This window comes from Sesamum indicum, linkage group LG1 (assembly GCF_000512975.1).
Source record: "Sesamum indicum cultivar Zhongzhi No. 13 linkage group LG1, S_indicum_v1.0, whole genome shotgun sequence".
Lineage (NCBI taxonomy): Eukaryota > Viridiplantae > Streptophyta > Magnoliopsida > Lamiales > Pedaliaceae > Sesamum > Sesamum indicum.
In genome coordinates this window covers 13,193,919-13,214,004 of record NC_026145.1, presented here as the reverse complement: position 1 = coordinate 13,214,004, position 20,086 = coordinate 13,193,919, and the positions used below count along the sequence as shown (strand labels likewise).

Sequence of the window (20,086 nt, the reverse complement as noted above, 5' to 3'; positions counted from 1 at the left end):
GTTTCCCATTTTCAACAGTTGTAGCTACCATAGACAGAAGGTCACATGCATCTCGGATCGATTTAAGACCAAAATCACTCTCTTGTTTCAGTCTCTTCCCTTATTGTTGTATGGCGACTATGTTGACCACAGTTTAAGAGAACATTATTTCAACATAAGACATGTATACTTGCACTAAATAATGGAATTACATGAAACAAGCTTTGACAGCAAGAACTATGGGTTACCTGTCTGAATGAAATAGCCGGCCAATTAGAACAGACAGGATGGTCATAAGTGATGGTGCACCCTTTGAATCAAACAAAAGATGGATGATTGGCAGACAAGGTACAAAAGGATATAAACTCGCATATGCAAATGTATGCTCAAAGACCAATACAAAGAGATAGCAGAGACGTGCTTACATGGGAAAGGACGAGTACTAAGTCACCTTTCAAAATATTTTACCTCATCTCCAATCTCAGAAACAAATATCAAAGAGAATGCTGCAGCGGAACCTGACTCCATAAGTGCTTGTAAGAGTGCCCAAGGTCCTTTCTTGAAGAGAATAAGCATAAGAGCTATAGGAAAAGGGTAAGGAATTCGATCAGGAGATTTTTCGCTGCCATGAATTTAAACAAGCTAGTCAGAAAATGGGCTCAGTAACATCTGTTTGATCATTTGCAGCCAAAATATGAAAGATACAAGTGACACGCTTAAGACAATATATTGAAGATTGCCCAAGGATGTCTTTAATTTTTATTTTATTTCTTGACAATATATTTAATAGGTCCATAACCTAAATTTTGATTGCTACAAACAAACACTTGTTTTATTTATTTATGTTTTTGTTAATTTCAATATTTTATTTTTGTTATAATTAAGTATTAAAGTTGTGAAACCACACCTTTGATTTTGGTTATAAAAGTGATAATTAAAATATTTTTTTATAATAATCGCCAAGAGTAATACAATTTGAGAATAGCTTGCTATGAAAAAATCAAAATCGCACCGTGACTACCCCTACAAATGGTGATGTTCTTGTCCCATCTTTCATATTAATTCTTTAAAATCGAATAATTGTTAATTCTTGATATTAAGTTTACAATCTTGAAATTTATGTTGAATATGAATCTTTTATGATTTTATCTCTCTCTCTATCTATTTTTCGTATTATTTCAATGAGAAAAATTAAACATATTATATGAAGCAACAATAATTCAAATAAACAAAGTAATTTAAGGTTTTATTTAGATCAATAGGTTTCAAATCCCTATATTTGGATTTGTTTTGATAGTTATAATTTTAAACAGTTTCAAATCACTCGACTCTAAAATTAAAATATGCTTTGATAAACATTGATGAATTTTAAATTCTTCTAACATCAAATAATTTGAAATTATTCTTTTAGATTTAAATTTATTGATCCAAATGATAGGATAAAGTAATAAGTTAAAAAAAATAAAATAAAATAATGTTTTAGTTAAGACATTCTTGTGAAAAAATAAGTTGTGATTTTCCAACAATGGAATGTTGTGTGGCAATACAATACTGTCTCCATTGAATTTTAAATCTAAATGTATAATCATTTCAAGAATTAGCATTTAGTAAAAAAGTGCTAAATGGCTTATATTTTTGTGGGCTCTATATTTACAAATACTTAAAATGCTAATTTTCAACACAAAACTTTTCATCTTCTTTCCTTGTAATAATAATAGTGGGACTTTCTCCATCCCATCACATATTTTTGTAGTCATAACATTGTCATAATCTAACATCATTAACTCTCCAAATCTTCATTGCTAATATTCCTTGTTAGTGTATATATTTAACAACACACCTTAAGAAGTATCAATTTTTTGGGTTTTTGATCAAAAGTATTTTCCAAGAACAGTGTGGTGGGAATATATGTATGCTCTTGCATGACATTAGTGCCCATCAAGATTTCATTTTTCTTTTAAAATTTATAATATTTTTGAAGATTTTTCATTTCATTTCTCTATTTTTGTGCCCATTTTTCCCACTCCCACCTCCTCTTCCGTTCCCAAGGAGGGCTTAAAATCTGAAACAAAGGGAAAAATAACCTAAACCAGCCGACTCTTGTTTCTCTTAGTAAGTTCTCTATCATCCGTTCTCACTCTCTCGTGTTTTTTGTCAAAATTTTTGCCATTTTATCTTGCCCAAGTTTTCTTTTTCTGAATCTGTTGTCTATACTATGTATGATTGAAAATCTATTATCTACGGAGATCTGGCATAAAAACCCCCAAAGTCCCTGCATTTTTTCTTGGTTCTGGATTTTTCGATGCTTTTTTTTGCTGTTTGTATCTTTTGTGTGTGATTATGTACGGAGATTTGTTTGCTATAGTTGTATTTCTTGTGTGGTTTTTGTAGGGGTTGACATGATGAAACTCAAGAACAGCATTGCGATATGTGGATTGTTGTTGGTGATGTAGTTGTGCTAAAATTCCGTTTGGCTGTTCATTGGAAGGGAGTTTATTTTACTGAATTCTGTGCTGGTGTTCTTCGTTGTTTAACGGGTTGACGTTGTATCTGTTTCTTGCAATAAGATGGATGGAAATGGAAATATGAATCTGAGGAACTGGGGTTTCCTTGAACCCCCAACAACTACACTTAAGAGCCATCTGGGCCTTCAGCTAATGTCCTCCATGGCTGAGAAGCCCCTTTTTGGTGGTGGTGGAGTTCGTGATCACCAGCACACCCACCCGTCATCCGTAATGGCCTCTACTAATGGCGGACCGTTCCATCACCATCGTGTTGGCGGCATTTCGGAAGCCCACTTTCCGATGGACTATTGGATGAATCAAAACAGGGACAAGTACCTCAACGTTTTATCTGGAAATCAACACCATGCTTATTATCAGTCAAGTTATGGTGTTTCGCCGGAGACTTCATCTGCTCATTCTATCCAAATGCCCCAGCAAATGAATTTACCAAAAAATGACAATGTGATCTGTGAAATGGAAGAAGTGTGTGAAGAAAGAGATAATGGTGGTGGTGGTGGTGGCAGTGGTGGTGCGGTGGCAAAGAAGAGAGGTGGTGGTAAAGTCCCAAAGTCTCCCCCGAAAGAGAAGAAACCGAGGACTAGGACTCCTAGGGTGCAAAGGGATGAGTCTGCTCCTTCAGTTCATCGCGCAAGGACTCCCAAGAAACGGGCGGAAATTGTAATTAATGGAGTTAGTATGGATATTTCAGAAATTCCTATTCCAGTTTGCTCGTGCACGGGGACACCACAACAATGTTATAGATGGGGATCTGGTGGTTGGCAGTCTGCTTGCTGTACAACTGGGGTGTCTGTTTATCCCTTGCCTATGAGCTCGAAGAGACGGGGTGCAAGGATAGCGGGACGGAAGATGAGTATTGGAGCTTTTAAGAAGGTCTTGGAGAAACTTGCATCCGAAGGTTATAATTTCTCTAACCCAATTGATCTAAGGAGTTACTGGGCGAAACATGGTACAAATAAGTTTGTGACAATCCGATAGATTTTGTTATAGAGATGCTGTGGTTGACTCCTACATGCATGCAGCATTCATTTTCTGCTGTACATAAATGAATGGCCTGGCCAGAAGCAGAAGCTTCTCATAGTTTCTAACTAGTGAGCATCCAGAAGTGAGTTTCATTTTCATTAATTGCCTTTTGGAGCACCTCGGATAAGATTTGCTTTAACTGTTCACATTTTGTAGTTCAAGGGAAACGGTAATCTTTTCCAGTAACAAGGTACGGGAATGTTTTGTTGAGATTCTTTTTTGCAATTATGTCTCCCATTCATTATCTGATAATGATCTTCGTTTAAGTTACTGTTTTTGTCTTGGTTCTTGGTTCACTTTCATATCCATTAGATTCCTGATATCATTTTGCGGATAGGAAGCTTATATTGAAGCAAATTGAGACAAATGGAAACTATAAAGGTTACGACTTTAATGAACATTAGAGCAAAGAGACTGTTTATAGTGATTTACTATTGAATCACGAAAGTAAAATCTAATTGCTGTTGGGTGCAGCTCAAGCATTCTTCGTATTATGCAATTAAATAGTCAAAGAAGTTAGGGTTTCCTCCATTCTAGGCCATTAAAGGAGAAAGGTTTACTGAAATATTTCCACTAATTTTAGTGGATTCCAGATACGCCTAAATGCTCTGGTAACTGATTTTAAATGGTGTAGGTATGCTTTTTTAATTTTGTCCTCAGTCGGACATGTTATATCCACTCTTAAGGATGTCAGTCCTAATAACTTAATTAGCACGATTCCTTGTGTGATTTGTGTCTTTATGCTTCTCTTAAAAGGATGCTTCCTTTGTTTTCTGGTGTATCACTTTACAGGAGAATATTGGTGTTTTTGAAGGATTTAACTGCTACATAAAAAATCTGAAGAAGAAAACTGTGATATTTCTTGGTGAGAGTAGAAATGCGGCTCCTATTTCTAATTGAAGTGAGTTGAGTTGTTGGGAATGGGTTAGAGTTGTTTACATTTGATGAGTATTGCTTTGGGTTAATCACAAGCTGAGTTGGACCTTCAAGCTATACCTCTGGAGAATGTTGAATATGTGGAATGAAAAGGATAGTCGATGTGATGTTGTTAGGTTGATATTCATACCCATGGCTATGGTGACACTGTCACATAAACTGCCTCAAATAGGAGGATCTTTTGCTCTTCTGTCTGATGGACTATGTTTGGGGTCCATAATGTCGTTATGATATCTTGAATACATTCGAATACTTTATACAAGGAGCAGCATTACAAAGAAAGTGTCTGATTGCTCGATATGCTGCTAAGTACATTAAAACTGACTCCCTCTACCCTGAGACCAATTCTATGCTTTTCTGGATATGGATGTGGGCTTGTTATGAAGTCCACAAGAACGTGAATTTACAGACCTCTAACTTAAGCCAACTATCCATATAATCATGTCTTCTGGTTGTGGCAGAGTGAAAGAAGGTTCGTGTTTGTTATATGAATTCTGGATTTCTTTCAATGTGAAAGTTATGGTTCGCTCAGGCCTCAGGGGACTCTCTTACCACATAGTGAAAGTCAACAACAGTTATCCTCTGTACTGGGTTGCAAGAGCCGATATTATAGTATTTAGTTCATCTAGTATACAATGAAAACATTGAGGAAAACACCCTGAACTTTCTTTCCCGGGCTGAAGTTACAAAGAAGCTTAACTGCACTTGTTTGTTTTTCTCCACTTTTTTTCTTGTTCTGTTGCGGTCTGGTCCTAAATTCTGCCGTTACGGATGGACGTCGAATCCACCAAAAATATTATACTACTATACGTCCTAAATTTAAAGGGATTTTTTGATTGTGAAGAAGAATAAAAATAAAAATTAAATTAAAAAGGGTTAATAAAATTAAAAGAGGTAATATGATAGAAGAGTATTCCAGTTAAAGGCTGGATCATGCCTAATTTTATGGGCGATTATAGATGCAAAGATAACAATCATTCAAGATAGATGGTCGATTATAGATGCAAAGATAATAATAATTCATGATAGATAAATTGATTATGGCCATTGGTACGATCTCGCCTTTTCTTATCTTCTGGATAGTCAAAGAACGCCCGTTGACTAAATTCCTAATTAATAAACAATCTTGGGAACATTTTCAAGATTTAATTTACCGACAACATTAAGAACTAAAAATGTCTAATTCTAATCAATAAATTCCTACAAGGATTTATTTTAAGTTAGATTGTGTATTCTCTACAATATAATTGAAAATTTTTACATAATCAATTATACTATGTTACCACTACTTATTGAACTAAACAAATAATTACGGATTTGCAAGTTCAATTGGCTAGGCAAATATTCTTGACAATGAATAACGGTACATATCATTCATAAATCAGATTATTTATAGTAAAACCACAGAGAACAACACAAATACCAACATGAACGAAAGTAAAAAGCATCAATTAAATCTCACAACTTGTTGGAATTAAGCATTCACCAAGTCTTTAATCAGAATGAGAGAACTCGATAAACATGCTCACGAAAGAGCGCATGAACGACAAAGTAAGAAAATATCATAAATACACAGAAAACTAGAGAGATGGGAATTCAAGGTCTGAAATTCCCAAGAGTTAAAAAAATTGTCTCTTAAAGTGAATTACATCACATATATATACTTATTAGATACCTAATTCTACTAGGATTAAAAATGTAGATTCCTAATTGAACTAAAAGACTAATAAAAATAAAATTATTATCCTAATTAAACTCCTCATTCATAAAAAAGGTAGTCCAAGCAGCTACAAATTCTTGCCACAAATCAAGTTTGAGTCTTGTCCGAATTTTTATTTTGGTTCTTTTTTTCATTTTCTATTTCATTTGTCATAATACTGCAAAAGAATATTTAATTAGGAGCATTTTGGTCACAAAATAGGTCAAAATATCACATGAAATAAGCACAAAATATGATCTTATCAATTACCCTTGCATCCTCGTCTTTCTCCTCTCTTGCTGTACTAGTTATATAAATTGATGAACGTAAACAAGACCGTTGTTTAGCCAACGTAAGTTGTGGAGAAGCATTAGCCTTTGCCTTGCATCTCTCTTCACTATTGACCCAGGCTTAAGTTAAAGTTGAGCTAGTTCTGATCAGTAACATGACTGTAATTTGGCAGTGGAAGGCCTATGGGTGGTAATATGGGTCGAAACTCATGACGCGGACTAGTTGGATCCATTTTTAGTGGGTGTGTGTTAGATTTGGTCTTGAGACGTTTAAATGGGACTGGATTGAAGTGGGTCGGGTCTCGTCTCATAATCAATTTAGAATGGGGCTTGATTAAAAACATTTGTTAATTTCGAACAATCATTTTTGTAATAATCTTGTACATTGTATATAGAAAATCATCCATTATGGAATTTAACTCTGTTCATTGAGTGGGAATTGCTATAGGAAAATCATTTTTCTAAAGAAATTTTGAAACAATTTGATATATGTTAAGGAACGACTAAATTTACTTTATACGCTAATATCCAATCAAGAACATTTAAAAGAAATACAAAAGTTAAATGTTTTTTGTCAGGAGTTATTCTAATGTTTTTTGGAATTTAAGTTGGAAAGAGATAAACAAGCATGCACTTGTCCGAACTTAAATATTCTGAAAAAATGAAAATGTAAACTTTTATGTGGTAAAATAAAATGCTAAAGGCCATTTATTTATGCACACACATGACGCTTATTTGGATGGTCTCGATATATTTGTCTTATTGATATAAATTGGATCTTGATTATTTTTATTTTAATTTATTTTCAATCATAGCGACATTTATTTTTACTCTGATAATCTATTCTTCGCGATATTTCTATACTTTTATCAATAGATAAAATATGTGGACGTTTTTGTAATTTGGGATTGTAGATTAGATTGAAAGGGGGGCTTAGTTTAGTAAATTTGTTGAAAATTGATGAAATTTTGGATTGAAGTCAAATATATACTGTATGTTTGAGGGCTACTTGTTAAAATGTCCAAAGTTTAAGGGGTGTCAAGGTAAAATACCCCTAATTCACAGTAATAATATTAATGTGGGAGGAAGTTGCAATAATATTTACTATTGCATTTTTTTATTAAAAAATTGATCAGACCAAATTTAAACACAATCATGTTCGGTTCAATGCAGCAAATTTTTCTTCCCTTTTCTTTTTTAAGGAAAATCAATAATGATGAATTATTATATCTGAGTCGATACGTATATCTGTAACTTATATTTACAGTTAATTAATAATTAGAAAATACTATAAATAAATTTAATTAAATAAAGTGAGATAGACATACAAATATAATTATTTTATTTTGAATTAAATATATTCATCACAAATCTACGTATATCAACAACGAACAACAACCCAAAAAAGAAAAGACAACCTTATACAAACGTGGCACACTTAGGGACAGTGATGCTGGTACGTGTCCAACATAAATTACATATAAGGAGTTTGTGGAGTTAATTGTACTTTTTAGGATGTTTTGCAGAAATTAAATATTTTCATATTTTTGAAAATACATTTTTGGTGTCATATCTCAAATATCTGTTGTACTTTTGGTGTAATCATTAAAATTTGACCAAATTGATCACGTGCAAAGGAAGATTTAAAAAAAAAATTATTTCAAAATATGAGATTAAAAGTACAATTAACTCAAAGCTTATATACCTTACAACCTTAAGAATGATGCTTTTCAAGTATAAACCTATGAGTCTCTAACAAAAGTGGACAAAGTATGGATTATGTTGCATACCACATCATTTGGCGTCATGGTAAGTGTGTGTATAGTCGGTGGTTGCAGATAAATAACGGCATGTGCCTAATCTTAATCGTTAATCAAAGCCTCATCAGTCTTAACACACTTAAAATTAAAACTCATAAACTAAACACTACTCAATTACGTGGCATGAAATTATGCCCTTTGATCTCCCTGTCTATACATATAATTGCTTCGGGCAACGAAAAACAATGAGGCAGCAATAAAACATGGGAAAGTTGCAGTCAAAGTCCAAGACTTTATTTCCTGATTACAAGACAAAACCAAAACCACAATATACCATAAATCCCACACATTGTCCGGTTCAATGTCCTTGATCCTAGGATAGCCAACAGTCATTCTTCCCCTCCACTCTTCACTAACTTTCAAGCCTCAAAATCCACATGTCTCAATAATTAACTATTCCAACACTTGCACTCATGCTCAAAATTAATTTTGGTCAATCACAACCCATTTTTCCTAAGTTTTCACAGTCTTATGATCATCTGATTGTCTTGAATCCTTAAATTCCACAAAACCTTTCAAATGTCACTCAAAACACACTTGATTTGTACATAGACCTTAAAATCAGCCGCAATGCCGCCCTGCCACCCCCACCCCCACCCCAGAGATGAGTGATCAGTTTTAACAATTACTAGGTTTCCTCATAATCGATCCCGAAAAGATTACGTAGATGGAGGAAGAACCCACCAAACTTAAGGTTGCGCTTTCGTTCAAACGTAGGATTGAGCCCACGTTAAGTGGGGGGAACTCGGAGAATGATCTTCCAACGTACACAAGCCTTAAGGACATTATAATGAACAACTCCTCCCCTAAGCATACTTCCAACACCGAGCTGGGGATCCCATTTGACTCGGCCAATATCTCAATCCGCAACGAGCTCGTCAAGCATGCAGCGTCGGCATACGTGCTCTCGGCCGTTAACCCTGCGAATAGGGATCAGGACTGGATCAGTGCGTTTTGTGAGAAAATGAAGGCGAGCTGCATTGGATTTGAGTCGTGTTGTCATATTTATGTAAGTATGCCGTTGCAAGCGCTTTGTCGGCCCGTTGTTCGTGTCTTTTACCAGGTTGTCCGTAGAATTAGAAATGGATTAATGGGGAAAGTAGAGACAAGCTGAAGTTCTTTCAGCTATCCAATTAGTTCATGGATTGAGATTGATTTTTTGTTTCTCTTTGGCTTTAATACTTTGTGGTCTTTTACTAGATCTCTTGTGCTAAATTGTTCCATATATATATATATATATATGCTTATATGTCTTGTACATTTTTCTGGCCTATATATATGTCTTGTAATTAAGTTGTTTGTAAAGAACTTTGTATGTGTGTTGTGTGTGATGGTTTATACATAAACATATGTATAGTATACATACATTGCATGTTATTTATGATAGTATATATACACAACATATATATATATATATATGAATAGAAACATGAAATGTAATACTGGTATGTGTTAGAAGATTCATACTGTAATATACCTATAGATATGTATGTTGTGTATTAATTTCTATAAAAAGAGTTTACACGAATACATACATACGAATGTATAATATACACACATATATGTGTGTGTGTAGAGTTGGGGTGGAGATGCATTTCATTCTTGCATGAAGGGTCAATTCACCATTCATAGTCGTCATGATGTTCATTGATCAAAGTATAGTCATTTTTAACAAGTTTGAGACGTGGGAGGCGGACCAATTTGTTTGTGGTCCTAAAATGGACAATCTTTTATACTTGAAAATGACTGTCTACGATTCATATACCGTTAAGTTGTTGCTTCTTGACGTTTTTGTCTTAGATTTTTTATTTTTCTTTCATTGCATCGATATTTTCAAATACGTTTATTATATGTATTCCATAACATTTTGCCAAAAACAAGTATCTCGAGTGATATTTTAGTTCATTTCTATTGCACCTTTTTTAATTTTCCAAACCGCACATGAGGTCATTTTACGTGCACGTTTTGTCCAATTGTAAATAATGAGACAAATATATAGGATTTGATACTTTAAAATTATTTCCTTGATAAGGGTTTAATGTTATCCCTCTCGAACATGATTAGTCTCGTCTCCAACGTGTTAGTAACATATATGTGGATAAATTTTAGTTAATTTCTACTACACTTTCCAGAATTGTACATGAAATTATTTTACTGACAGGTTGTTAGTGCAGTAACAAAGAAACTAGTCCTAAGACATTAATTCTTGCCCATACTCAAAATGTAAGAAGAGGATGTGAATTACTTTTAGACATGAATAGTGTGGGAACTTGGGTTTTAAAAGTGGTTGCAGTTTTGTCTGTGGTCCTGAGTTGGGCTTTTTGTTCAGTACTAATGTTCTGAAAATGACTTTATACATACATTTTCATCAGACCTAATTTGTGATGTTCTCCTTTCCTCTTTTATTTTTATTTCCTCTTTTTTTTTTGGGCTTTTCAATTAATAAGTATTGTTCTCTTTTGGGCCCACATCTAATTTTAATTGTTTAATTTTGCATATGTTTAAATATTGAATGTATGGAATAATTTTCTTTCAATGAATAAAACTTGTATATGTTTGACAACATTCTCCGAAGACGTTTGTAATAACTTCTATTTTGATGATAAAAGAATAAACTATATAAGTTAATTAGTAATGAAAGTTGATAATGTTTGAAAACAACGAAAAGTAGAAAAACACTGTAGTCGGTGTGTCTGAGAAAACAACTTAATATTTAATGAGCTGGATAACTTGTGCAGGGAGTCGCTTATAGTTATTGTCTCAAAACACCTTAATTTAAACAGTTGAAAAGCAAAAAATTATAAATTTAAAAATACTATTTTCATCTTATATTAAAAATTGATGAACACAGCCAAACATGGCATTAATTAATTATGTTGATATTAGAAACTCAAAAGCACAGTTTTGCCCCCTTTCTCTATTTCATATATATATTTTTTCTCTATGTCACATAGTGTTTAAATTTTTGCTCTCCAAAATTTATGGGTGTCATGTCTTGTTTGTGTGTGTGTATGTTGTAATGAGAATGAGAATAATGACAAACAGAGAAAATTAAGGAGAGCATGTAGTATTAGTTTATTGGTGTTAGAAAGAATGGGGGCATGATGGGAGTTGGATTCTCACACACATGCCCCCATCACCACCACAATGTCTTTATCAATTATCAATCATCTCTCCCATATCATCCTTCTTCCTTCATTATTTAATATCTTTATTTACTATTCCAACTATATAATTGTGGATCAAAATTCACAAATTTTAATTCTTGGGTTATATATTTGACATCTTGATATATAATAGTAAACAATATTGTAAAATTATTAAGATAAGTTGAGTTATCGGATTGAATCGATTGAAATTGTGAACCCGTTTTTTGATAGTAGACTCATAATAATTGACTGTGTGCTGTAATTTTGATCTATTAGACGAATTCTTGTCAAATTCATGTTTTACTTGATAATTGAGACCTCCTTAGCCCCTTTGGAGACGGGTTTGGAGCGGCTCCTATCGACTCGTCCCGTTGTCATTTCTAGTTGAAATATGTGAGATTTTTTCTTGAGAGAAGCAATTAGTTAATTAATATGGTGAATATTTGCTTAACCAAACTTAATTAAACCAAATATATATAGATAAGATTTGAAGAGTGGTGGGGTGGTGATATCATTGTCTGAAGTGGGGCCCTACTCCGGCAGCCACCAAACAGGAGGCCACGTTTCAGATGTCGGACCAGTATCTTTTTCTTTATAATTCTAATTCTTTCCCCAGCAAAAACAAAATTAAACAAAAAAATTATCACTCACTCATGTAAGGTTTAATTACATTAATATTTTTAACTTTTATAAAATTACAATTACATTCTTTGAAATCATAATTGTAGCTGTCTCATTGATATAAATTTACAAATATGTCCCCTATAATAAATTACGCAAATATTTGTTTGGATGGTATATTTATAATTATAATTATAAAATCAACATTATGTTTGTTTTCATTTTCAAGTTATTTCTGGACTAAGTCAAAACATACCCGATGTTTGTCATCATACAAAAATACCTTATTTGAGTGTTTTTAACTGTTTTGACATAATACATACATCAATACACACATCTATATAAATATATATAAATAATACATGATTTGATAGTGATTTGAAAATGAACAGTAATTTTTATCTCCCAAAACATAACATTAAACATACAATATTTATTTTAAATTATTTCAAAAAACAAATCCAAACATATATACTATCTCTAACACATACTTATTTATCTTTGTTTTTCTCTCTCTATCTCCATAAAACACAACAAAACACTCCGAAAATGAATCCAAACATTATGCAAGAGTTTATTTATAATTTTATAAAGATTAAAAAATATTTATATATAGACTTAATCTCGTATTGCTAACGTAATTTATCTTATGTTTAATGATAAAATTTATATATTTTAGTCCATGGTTATATGTGTATATTTAATTAGTATGATGTCCTACACAACAATTATGATCATACGTTGGTGTTCATGCACATTCTTGTTCGTACTTTTGAATTATATATAGAAGGGAGGGGACAACTCAAAAAATCTCCGACTTTGACTCAGGTGATTTTTTGTTATAAAAATAAATATTATTTACAACGAGCTCTTATAAAATTTGGCATAATTATAAATATTTTCTCGTTGTTTGAAAAATTATTAATATCCCCTTAATTTGAACAATTAATCTCTATTAGCCCCATCATGGACGACTTTTTTATAATTTTGTAAATTTTTTCATCCACCTCTTTTGATTTTTAATTCAATTTCTTATTTTTTTTAAGAAAAAACAACAAAATACAACAAGTGAAAAATTAACAATTTTACACTTCATCCAAAGATTGCATAATTTTATCAAATAATATTAGGTATTTATAATTTTTTAAATTATTTTGAACTTCAAAAAAGAATTTGGAATTGAAAAAAAAAATTAATTACAGTACAAGAAGGGTGTTATTGTAATTTAACTCAAGAGGTGTATTTGTAAAATTTTACCCTGAATATGAGGTATATTTGTAATACAACCATAATTTTATGAATGTATTTATTATTTTATAAAAAAATAAAAAAAATTATATAATTAGACCTAATCTCAAAATATATCGATGTAATTTATCCTTATTGATATAGTAACTTCACCGAATGTATTTATACAATACTATTTTATTGTTGAATATATTAAAAATTATAGTTTTCAAATATCTATACTACTTTTTGAAATTTTTTTGGAACAATTGATTATGTTTTTTGAATTGAAAAATTCATAATCAATTACGTAAATAAGTTTCAAAACCTACCCTTTTTGTTTATTCAAGTTAATGAAAGAATTAAAAAAAAATATTTAATGGACATAATTAATAATTAGATCGACTTCCCCCGATATTAAGTTTAATTGCACAAACACCTTATTTTATTTACAAAATTACAAATACGTCTTTTGAGGAGTGTCAATCTAATTTAACTCCTTCAGAGGGTATGTTTATAAAAAGAAAATTGTGAACAGAAAATGTCAATATAGTTACAAATACAACTTCCGAGGATGTGTTTGTTACTTTACGAAAAAAATGAATTTGTGGAAACTGTCGATATAATTTACTCAAAAACTTATAATTGAAAAGAGAGTCGACCGACATAAAAATTTGTATTTGCATTCAAAATACGAATTTAACCTGCTCGATTACACGGCAAACGGGGCAATTAAACTAAAAAACGTAAATAAAATTATAATTTTAACCTAAAAAATTGGGCCAATGAGAGATGTTGGAAAAATATTTATTCTATATATCAATCATTAGCACAAAAATCATTATCATGATTGTTGGAAAGGATAATATGAAGATTGAAGAATAACAAAGCCACAATATTTGGTCATTCAACTGTCACTTCAGTTCAATTCAATGAAAATTTAGTCCTTGAAATCTTACTACCTTTTGTCATAATATCTTGAATTCTAAGTCATAAATTAGTTCTCAAGATTTCTGTTTTTCTTTTCTTACACAGAAAATAAAGTATTAAAATGGGTACACAATTCTGATATTTCATTCTTGTTTATGCAAAGGATTAAAAACACGAAAAAATATTGAAAATGAAAAGAAATGTGGACATAAATAAGACCTATTATAGATTCTTGTTTATGCAGTTATTTGTTTTTGAACAAAGTAACAAAATTAGGCCCTATATGCTGATATCTAAAAATTCTATAGATTTAAGGGATAAATTGTAATAGTTTTTCTAAAATTTTATCATAATTATAAATATTTTTTCGTTGTTGGAAAATGTATAAATGCTATCCTAAAATTAATGTACATCTAACAAGTATCTTCTTACAAGCAGGTATTTGTTATACGAATATTAATTTCAGGGGTGGAGTCATAACTTTTCAAATAATGAGGAATTTTTTATAATTATGAAAAATTTTAGAAAAACCCGTTGTAGTTTAACCTAAATTTAAGATTAAAACAAGATTACAATGAACTCTTCTAAAGTTTGACATAGTTACAAATACTCTCTCATTGTTTAGGGAACTACCAATACCCACATAATTTTAACGGTTTTTCAACAATTAAGCCAATGTGTTAGTCCATGTTAGGTTTTCATCTATTCTTTGTGTTGAATTAATCAAAATGCTTTTGTAGATTATGAATTACAATTTTACTTATTTTTTCAAAAAAAATATGAACTAATTGAATAATATTTTACAATTGTCCATCCACTTTATTCGTAATTATGTCAAATATTAAAAGGACTCGTTGCAATTTACCATCTTTTTATTTATGTAAATCATTTATCTCATTAATTGTTCTGGTGTACTTTTATATTCAGTTAATAATAATGAGATAATATAATTATCGCATTTTTGAAAATTCGTGGATCCTTTATTAATTTGAAAACCAGGAGTTTAGATTTTTAAATTATCAAAAATGTTCTTATATAAATTTTTAACCATTCGTACTCAAATTCTTTTTTTAATTATATATGTATTCTATTTATATATCTATACTATTTGTTTATACTAATATAAAAATTTAACTCACAAGCGGCATTTTGTAAAATAGTGATATCGATCTTTTCTGTACTTATTTAGTTTATTTTTATTTAGTTCTTTTTTAAATATAATGTGTTGGTTTATATAATTTATTCTTATTTATAATATATTTTAAAACATAAATAATGATTTATTATATACAGGCAAGAACAACGTGCCACAACGACTAATATATATATATATATATATATATAATATCCTCATACCAAACGCGGAATTGCAATGTTGTTGTCAATAATTGCGATTTTGCAATGATAGCAAAACTTTTAATAAATTGCAATTAAAACAAGAAAAAGGGAAAATTGAAGAAAGAGGAGTAATAATTTAGTAGGACGAAAATGAAATTGGGGAAATGAATTATGGGCCATGTTGAGCCAACCCCATCACCAAACGTCATTTGCATGAGACAATGTTTTTGTTGCCTACCACTGTTACATTGATGTGCTTCTCCTATAATTAATATATACATATATATATATATATTATTGTTTTGTAGTTCATTTAAATAGAATTTTTTTTTATTGGTTTTTTTGAAGTTCTATAAATGCTAAATATGTTGTCTGGTTAGATGATTGTTAGATACCCATTATTTAAAGGGTAAATTAATTATAATTATCGCTCTTGACATCTGACATAATTACGAATACTCTCTTATTTGTATAAAAAATCACAAATACTCTTTCCAAATAAAAATTAATTATGTAATCTCAAGACTATGAGGTGGATAATACTATTTTACCTGCGTTATTTTTATTAAAATAATAAAAGAATATATTAAAAAAATTGAGGGACTAAACAATCTACAGGGTATATTAATCCATACAAATATTTCAAAATTTTTAAAAAATACACAAAATCATATATATAATTCATAATTCAAAAGATAATTTTGGTCTGTTCAACGTATGGAAAGACAGAATTCGGCTATTAAAGTTTTAATAAAAATTAAAGCAATTTTAAGCCAAAAATTAGAAACCTCTTAAAGAATTTTGCATATGCTTATAGCACTTTTTGAGCCTTTTGTAATATGAGTTTTTTTAATTATTATTTTGCATTCCTTATAAGAAAAATTATTTAATATGTATTCTACACTTAGGAGTGAAAAAAATAGTGTTGGAAAATAAATAATTCTAAACTTCATATCAGCAATTCCTTAATTAATGTCTTATAGCATTTGGTTGATCCCCAAAAACTTTCTCCTCTTTGGCTAAGTATGTGTGGATTATTCATAAATCTATTTATGCTTCTCTTAGATGACCAAACTAGCCTTCATTATGTTTTTAGGTCAAAGTATTCTAATCCTACATGATATCATTGAGGGATAATTTTATCATCCTTCCCTAAAATTTGGTGTACTTACGCATAGATATTTTATAATTTAAAAAATTATATTTAGTATGTTTGATGGTTGATTTTGTCTAATACAAAGATGCTCCGTTACTCAATTCACCAAATTTTCTAACATGAGCAAAAAATTGAATAAAAATATATATTTACCCAATTAACGTATTACAGGTCAGACAAATCTTTTTTTTTTTCAAACTAATTTTATACATTTTCGCACATACTAATGTGAGGAAGAACATCTTTATTTTTATAAGGATAATTTGATCATAAAATATTTATTTGACCTGTAATAGATCAATAGTTTGTTGATCAGTGGTAAAATATGGATTTTTATTCAATTTTTTTTGCTAATATCAGTAAATTTCATGAATTTTGACTAATAAAATGATCTATTTGTTAGATGAAAATAAAGTAGCATGCCTTCCTGCATGATGTAGCTGGAATGTCTGTATGTCTTCCATACACATAGGCACCTCATAATACTCGCAGTACTCCATCTAGATTCCATTCCATAGGCGAGGAGGTCACTCACGATCCATATCAAGTTGCACACCTCATGAAAATCTGGTTCATGGCATGGTCGTACGTCCACACACACAAATGTCACAACTCCAACAATTCCTTGATCAACGGCTACATGTACACATCAATCAAATATTTTGGATTGGACAGGCCAGGGATCACCAGAGTCAGGTGTACATATACAAAATTTCATACACATTCCAGGTGGGAGATTGCACAGTATTAGGATAACCAACAGACATGACTATGTGCCACAGTATTGCTCGTGCATGTTAGTCAATCAATGCATAGACCTAGTGTAATATTATGAGGCACCATTACAAAAATTTGGGTGCATCTATTCGAAATACCTCCACGATTCAGCATCGAAAAAATGCCACATCGCATTTTTCTCGATTTCATGGTTGGCATGCCATGTCAAGTGTTCACTAGCCTGGCAACCGCCAGCAATTGGGATTCACAGACCGTTGTATAAAACTAGTCGGCCGCATGCACTACTTCAAAATATCCATCTAATAAGCCGAACACATCATAATCGTAGACTTCCCCACTGTAGTAGGAACTAGGGTTGGCTTTATCACTATTCATAGGAAATGAGTTGGGACTCTCGGACTTGGGCTCGAGCTTGACATACGATGAAAAAAAACTATGGCTTATCTATATCATAAATCATCTTTTTATCCTAGATATTCTATCGATAATCATCCAAGTATATCGTTGTGTCAGGTGCATCAAAAGATAGCATAATAATCGGTGCGGGTGGATCATCACGGTACTCGATCACGATTGCTTTGTCATGAGTAGTCTAATTGTAATATCTTTCAACAAACCCCTTCATATATAAGTCGAGCATTACTTCATCTATTGTTTTGAACCTACGGTTCTTGCACTTACAGATGCGTCTAATCTTCTCGCAATTGATGCATATATATTGATTCATAGCCAATTCTTAAAATTTCAAATACCATCCTCAAACTGCCACTAGAAAAAAAGTAATTATTGGCTACAATATTAGTGGCTATGGCTAAAAATCATAGTAAATGACTACTATCAACTACAGTTGAATATAATCGATATAAAAACCAGTTTTCCACCGTAAAAAAATTATTTGCAATGGCTAAGAGCCATAGTCAAGACATTTGCTATGATTTTTAGCCATAATAAATATTTTAACTACCCTCGCAAAAACTACAGTCAACAACCGTTATGTAGTCGTGGTCAATAACTATTTATTTTAATTATTTATTATTTATAATGATAATTAACGGTAGTTAAATTTTTAATTCTTCTAGTGTGCTACATTCCTAAGCATGTTCTCTCATACATCCACCTCCATTGTCTTTTAAGGTCTTTACCTAATTATAGACATATATATATATATATATATATATATATAATAGCATCTCATGAATTACCTTGCCATAATTAACAATATATACGAACAAGAAGGGGTAAATATTTGTTTTAGTTCCATAAAATAAAGATAGAATTTTTTTTGGTATCATAACTATGGCATGTGACGTTTTTAATTTTGTAGAATTTAAAATCACGTCTTTTTAGTCCAAAAAATATGATTTTGGAACTTTTTAGTCCCAAAATCAAAATACTTTTTTAGTCCCAAAATCACAATGCACATGACTTTTTTAGACTAAAAATACGTGATTATAAGTTTTATAAAACTATAAGCGACACATGCCATAATTATGATGCCAAATTAAATTCAACCCTTATTTTATGGGACTAAAAAAATATTTTGCCCAAACAAAAACAACATAAGAGTTTCAGTGGTTCATATCTCTTCCAACTCAATTATTCAAATAGAATTATCGCTTATAATTTCTAGATAGCAAGAATTCAATATTAGTGTAACTAATTATATATATATATATATATATGTATATGTATATAATACCAATGTAGGAAATAAAAAGTTTAATGGTAGATACATAGATAGAACTTTGCTAGGATGCAAGAGAGTGGGAACACAAATAAGATGATACATTCTAATTTATAGAATTTTTCCAACAACATTTTTGACAGATTTTGGAATGAGATATAACTATTTGAACATATTTTTTAAAAAATTTCGATGGCTTTTGAAACGACAGACTATAGTCGTTGAAGTTATCAACAAAAATTGTTTATCTTTAAAATCATCTAAACTCCAGAATAATAAATAGATGCATTTGCGACAGTCTAATGGTATAAATCGAACCCTCCCAAAAATAATTAAAGTCATTAAGAAGATAGTCCGATCGAAATTTCCAACTACAACCATTGAGTAATCACAAATACTGTCAGAGACTTCGACAAAAAAAAAAATTCCGACGTATTTGCCAACTGATGCTGACGAAATTATATTCCCATAAATATTCCAACAAATTAGATGAATTATAATTTTTTGATGGATTACTGAAAACCCTTGGTCTAGTGTTTGATGTCCATCAGAATAGCAATGACTTGTGTCCGTCGAAAAAAGCCGTAACTGTAACATTATATTTGTACTTCCAACTTTACTCCTTCAAACTTCTTTCTTAAAATCATGTTTTTTAATTAAAAATAAATAAATAAAAATATATAAGTAGCCAAAAATATATTTATCACATAAATATAAATAAAATGTTTTTAATTTAAATTATTATAAAATAAATTTAAATAGAATTAAATATTATATAATGTGGTGATGAGAGAGGAGGGGTAAATGTGCAATTTAACAAAAGCCAAAAGAGGGGGGCCAGTCGGCTACAGTGTGATGATTAGATACAGAAATAGTGTGTGTATGAGAAGTGACAAAAATAAGACTCCTCCTAACGTCTACGTATATATGGCGTTGCCCTCTCAATTCTATATATATATATATATATATATATA

The 20,086-nt window shown here is 31.0% G+C and overlaps 2 protein-coding genes across 2 annotated transcripts; both read left to right on the top strand.

Moving 5' to 3' along the window:
- LOC105165789 (protein BASIC PENTACYSTEINE2-like) lies at positions 1,903–3,734 on the top strand. Its single transcript, XM_011084921.2, has 2 exons — positions 1,903–2,091; positions 2,371–3,734. The coding sequence occupies exon 2, from the start codon at positions 2,547–2,549 to the stop codon at positions 3,477–3,479; it is 933 nt and encodes a 310-aa protein (XP_011083223.1). The 5' UTR covers positions 1,903–2,091; positions 2,371–2,546; the 3' UTR covers positions 3,480–3,734.
- On the top strand, positions 8,683–9,527 carry LOC105166901. Its single transcript, XM_011086424.2, has one exon. It carries the CDS (start codon positions 8,937–8,939, stop codon positions 9,381–9,383), a length of 447 nt encoding a protein of 148 aa, XP_011084726.1. The 5' UTR covers positions 8,683–8,936; the 3' UTR covers positions 9,384–9,527.

Coding starts and splice junctions, on each gene's coding strand:
- LOC105165789 (XM_011084921.2), top strand. CDS start 2,547: ATGGATGGAAATGGAAATATGAATCTGAGGAACTGGGGTTTCCTTGAA.
- LOC105166901 (XM_011086424.2), top strand. CDS start 8,937: ATGGAGGAAGAACCCACCAAACTTAAGGTTGCGCTTTCGTTCAAACGT.